This window comes from Pundamilia nyererei, unplaced genomic scaffold, assembly GCF_000239375.1.
Source record: "Pundamilia nyererei isolate P.nyererei 1_Seehausen unplaced genomic scaffold, PunNye1.0 scaffold00015, whole genome shotgun sequence".
Taxonomy (NCBI): Eukaryota; Metazoa; Chordata; class Actinopteri; order Cichliformes; family Cichlidae; genus Pundamilia; species Pundamilia nyererei.
Window position 1 is genome coordinate 126689 of NW_005187416.1, and position 4758 is coordinate 131446.

Genomic DNA, 4758 nt, shown 5'->3' on the forward strand with positions numbered 1-4758 from the left:
TTTATCTCACAGGCTCTTTTGATCACAACTAAAACTATAAATGCTCTTTTCTAGAGAAGATATTCATTAGATATTTATATCGTTAGCTACTCATATACACTTATTTATTGATATAAAAAGTGAGTTAAAGCTGGTAATAGGAGGTGGGTAGTTTGTGATATTACTCTGACCTAAATGTACTGCTCTTGTAATGAAGTTTGCGTCCCAGCAGCAGGTGTTGGCCTTAACACTTTGCATATGACTTCCATATGATTAAGCAGTTATTACATCTGGTTCAACTTCTTAGTGTATGTGTGCACAGGGCTCTTCTTATAGGCACTATTCAGAGGGAAAATATTTCAGTGACCAGTAAGTCTTGAATGCACCTTTGGCCAATGAAAGTGTTTTTCTAAAAACTATTTTTCCACCCTTTGAATTCTTTTCCACAGCTAGTCGGTCTCAAAGTCTTTTGTCTTTAGTGCACTCAGGCGTGTACTTACTTTGGCTGTGGCTCCCTGACTCAGTGCACTAAGGGAGGCAGAGGACCTCTGCTGTAAGAGGTCCAGTCGCGGAGGCACCGGAGGCAGCTGAGACACTGGAGATGGAGGGCGCTCCACCTGCACACCCACACATTGATTTACAGATTTTGTAGCAGATGAAGTGCTTGTAATATTCCTCAGCGATATTTACACAATAAGGATCACTCAAATCACCTTTCATTCCTTTTCTGATGCTCTGCTAGAACTTGAGCAGGTCATCTTGACCATATCTATTAGCTAAATTTACTGAGTTGTTGTAGCAATTACCTGATTAATTATGTGCATTAATAAGCAATCGAACAGCTGCGTCTAATAAAGCACCCAGTGAGCGTCTAAATATATGTACGTGCTCGTCTTACTTTGGTGCAGGCCAGCCTGCTCATGACAAGTTGCTGGTCTTCCAGCCGATCATCCTCTTCCTCTTCGTTGCCTGCGGCTTCTGCTCTGCTCGACCCCTGGAAACCAGCAAAGGAAGCCCCACTGGCCTTCGGGTGAAAGGGGTCCACTACAATAGGCTCCGTGCCTTTAATCTCACATCGGCAAAACGGGCAGCCCTGACCCTCCGATTCCTGAAATGCACACACACAGAAAGACAAAGCAAGGTTAGGAGGTAAAGGTAAAGGAGCAGACTGAAGCTTTCATCATTTGTAAAAGGCTTTGCTTTGATTTAAACCCAAATTACAGCTGCAAGTCTTTTCAAGAATGAAAGCTGAAGGAGGAAACCATGAAAACTACCACAAAAAGAGTCAACCTGGATATGATGAATTATAATGTAAATAAAACTGAAGCTGTCAAATAAATGTTGTACATCAAAGATCTGCAGAAGGAGCACTTCAACAAAAACCATGTCTAAAGAACTCTGCAGTCATGCTGCGATTAATTAATCTGTTAAATTAGCCCGGAGAGCATTTCTGTCGTGAAAGCAGAGTAGTGAGAACAACACGACTGCGCTTGGGAAGACAACGATTATATTGTTCGTCTGATGTCAACCACAATCAAAATAAATTCCATATAAGGAAGTCTAAAGTCCAAAGTCCATCAAGAATAAACAGCACATCAAATTAATTCATTTAATCACTCATGGCAAACAAGTCCTTTGTGTCACTCTTAGCAAGTCTATGTTCCCAGCCAGTAAAGTCTATTTAATCTTTTATGTTTGAAGAGGAAAAGTTGTTAGTTGTTAGTAACAAGAAGGATTTTATTAAAGGAAGCACAAAAAGAAAGTGCTTCAGCTTCACTGACTGTAAGATAACGTTAATAAAACAATAAAGTTACAGCTACACGTGACCTCGGTGCGTTGGTCCAGTCGTCACCTTGTTGTGTTTTTATCAGCACCCTCGTTAACCTGATCTCACTTTAGATTTATTCTTAGTGCCGATTGGCTGCTGAAGCTTGATGGTTAGTAACTGGAATCTCTGTCCCTCCCCTCTGCCTTTCTGTTGCTACAGGCCTGTTTTTTGATTTTGTTTTTGGTTCCTAGTTAAAAAAAGGAAGAAAAAAAGTAGTTTAGGGGTGACGCCTGAAGCAGACAGTCTGGTGTGGTTCCTTAATGGACTCCTTCCTCTTTTGTTTGTTTGTTTTAGCCGGAGTTCTTTTGCTTCCCTTTGTTTCACACTTTCATTATTAAAACTCAGCAGCACTGTGGGATCTTATGGCTCAAAGAACCGAACGTATAAGTTTGGGGACTGCAACAGTTACACTGAGGAACATGACACGACTCCTCTACTGCAAGAACTACTACTAATAATTTTTTTTAAAAAGAAAAAAGACTTTATACTTAAGTTTAAACATGCAGATCAGCGAGTGGAGTAAAACACTTGCAATCTGAAAATGAATCTAAATCAAAGACTTATTATTAATCGACCTATTTAAAAAGGCACCATTGAACACAAAAAACTGAATTTAAAGAAAATCCTACAGCAGGAAAAAGAAGATCCCTGTCAGGATTTATCGAGCTGCTTCAAATCAGTGTAATAAAAGTTTATAGTTTAAATGGAGAGGTGGCAGATAACGTCATACCTGCCAGGCGGTCAGACACGAGGTGCACATCAGGTGTCTGCACGGCTCGATCTTCACATCCTTGTCGTTCTCTGCACAGATCTTACAAAGCTGGAAAGTAGAGCCCATCTCGCAGTAGAGCTCGTACTGCTCCTACACAGAGAAACGAGGGAAAGAGGGAGACCGTTCAACACCGGCTGCTCATGTTACTCTCATCCTGTAGAGATTTATTCCTAAAAATCTGTCATTTTATGCATCTGTATTTGTTCTCTGCATTAAAAACATGCACGCACATGAGAAACAAACCTGAGTAACTTTGATGTGGCCCTGTGGAGACGGTTCACACAACCCTGTCAGGTCTGGGTTCTGTGCACGGCCATCTGGGAAAAGATAGCTGGAGAACCACGGCACACAGAAACGCAACCAAGTCACGAAAAAAGGGTCAGTTTCAGATTTTATAAATCAACAGTAAGAAACAACAACCTCGCCGTGTTTTTACAATTCATCGAGGCTGCCAAACAATTTCTCATTATAAAATCCTTAAAAAAAACAACAAAACAGGTCTGTTTCTCTGCAGGATGACACAAACTAGTTAATTATACATCGATTGTGACACCATTTCATCCACACTCTCCAACCTGTTCCTCGTAAGGTTTTTTGTTAAATTTTGAGGAACTACTACAAAGACTCCACCCTCCTCACTATTAATTCAGTAACCTAAAGTAACATGTACTCAGTAGGCTGAAAGACAATACTCTCCCCTGACAGCTTGCAGTTTAATAGTGCTATAAATCTACACTAAATACTAGTTCATTGACCCCGATGATATGCGACTCACAATCCCTCTCTGTATCCATCAATGAGTGCTTGGAAGAGTGGTTTGTTATGCGGGATGGTCTGCAGGATGTTCCCATCAGCTGTCACATAGCCAATTGCCCACTGGCCCAGCCGAGTGCAGCTCAGCCTGAAGATATAGCTGTGGGAGAGAGTTATTTCAACCAACAGCTACAAACTCCTGCAACAAAATATTTAATACAGTAGGGATTTTCCCCCAAAAGTATTATAGGATATATCTGATCTGTGAGGCCTACCTGCCAGGTTTGTGGATGAACCTGTGCAGTCGAGCCTTCACCTCATCGTAGGTTAAGAAGGCCATATAACCAGGGTGTGTAACAGCCAGGCTGTTCCAGTTCCTTAGAAGAGATGACCATGGCTGCAAGACACAGATTCACGAATGCAAACATTTTATTTATGTTGTGTACATCGGCTGTTTTGAAGTTGAATTCACAACAAAAATCAGGTATGAGACTATAATGCATATAGGACAGAAGATCTGTTTGCAGCAATAAAATTACAAACACCAACTCTGATCGCTGGCAACACTACAGAAAAACATATGCGAGTGGGTTCAGACCCTGCTGCTGCATTTACACAGGAGAGACTAAACTGGACTCAAATTTAAACAAATAAACAAATTTAAGCGTCCTCATGTAATTCACCGCCTTTACTAAAATGTTATTAAAGTGCAAACGGTGCAATTTTACAGTGAACTACTCTGAATGCTTTGTGACGTACCTGAAAGAGCCTTGTAAAGATGTCAAACTCGAAGACAGAGATGTAGTCGTTACAGGTGAGGTCGATAGTGGATTTGAGCGCCATGGCCTCCAGACCTGAGCTAATAGGGTGAAACTCATGAAGAGCCTGCCGAAATGTCCTCCATGGCACTATGGTCCTGGGTAGAAGGGAGGGAGAGGAAACAAATGTTTGTTGTGGGAACATTGCCTTTCACTATTAGTTAAGACAGAATTTGGGGTTAAACAGAACCTAAAATGTAATAAAATTGCAGATTTGCTAAGCTAACACCTAGCTAACAAGGCAGCAGACCTTTATAAAGACACAACTCTAAATATATACACAGGTGTATTTTTAGTTGACTAAAGGGGACCTGGTATGCTTTTCCTCAAATACACACACTCAACTGTGACTTTATTAGATACGTGTGTTCAACTACTGATTAATACTAATATCTGAGCATGACAGCAACTCAGTGCATTTATGCATGCAGACACATATGTATATGGTTACTAGGGGTGTGGGAAAAAATCGATACTGTGTAGTATTGTGATATTTTGTTTGCTAATAATGTATCGATACAGGGACAGCAGAAATCGATATTTTGTTACAAAAAAAAGTTTTTGTGGAATGGAACATGCTCTGACTTCAGAGCATGTTGATCCTTTTT

At 40.7% G+C, this 4758-nt stretch overlaps 1 protein-coding gene across 1 annotated transcript in view; it reads right to left on the reverse strand.

The window, feature by feature from the left end:
* Positions 1–4758, reverse strand: part of LOC102193241 (E3 ubiquitin-protein ligase CBL-like) — a 16332-nt gene that overhangs the window by 5907 nt on the left and 5667 nt on the right. Inside the window, exons 4-10 of the mRNA XM_005725477.2 lie at positions 4092–4248; positions 3608–3729; positions 3355–3492; positions 2823–2910; positions 2538–2669; positions 878–1087; positions 430–596 (exon numbers count right to left, since the gene is read on the reverse strand). Of these exons, the coding sequence (XP_005725534.2) occupies positions 430–596; positions 878–1087; positions 2538–2669; positions 2823–2910; positions 3355–3492; positions 3608–3729; positions 4092–4248 (1014 nt within the window). The remainder of the gene's footprint in view (positions 1–429; positions 597–877; positions 1088–2537; positions 2670–2822; positions 2911–3354; positions 3493–3607; positions 3730–4091; positions 4249–4758) is intronic.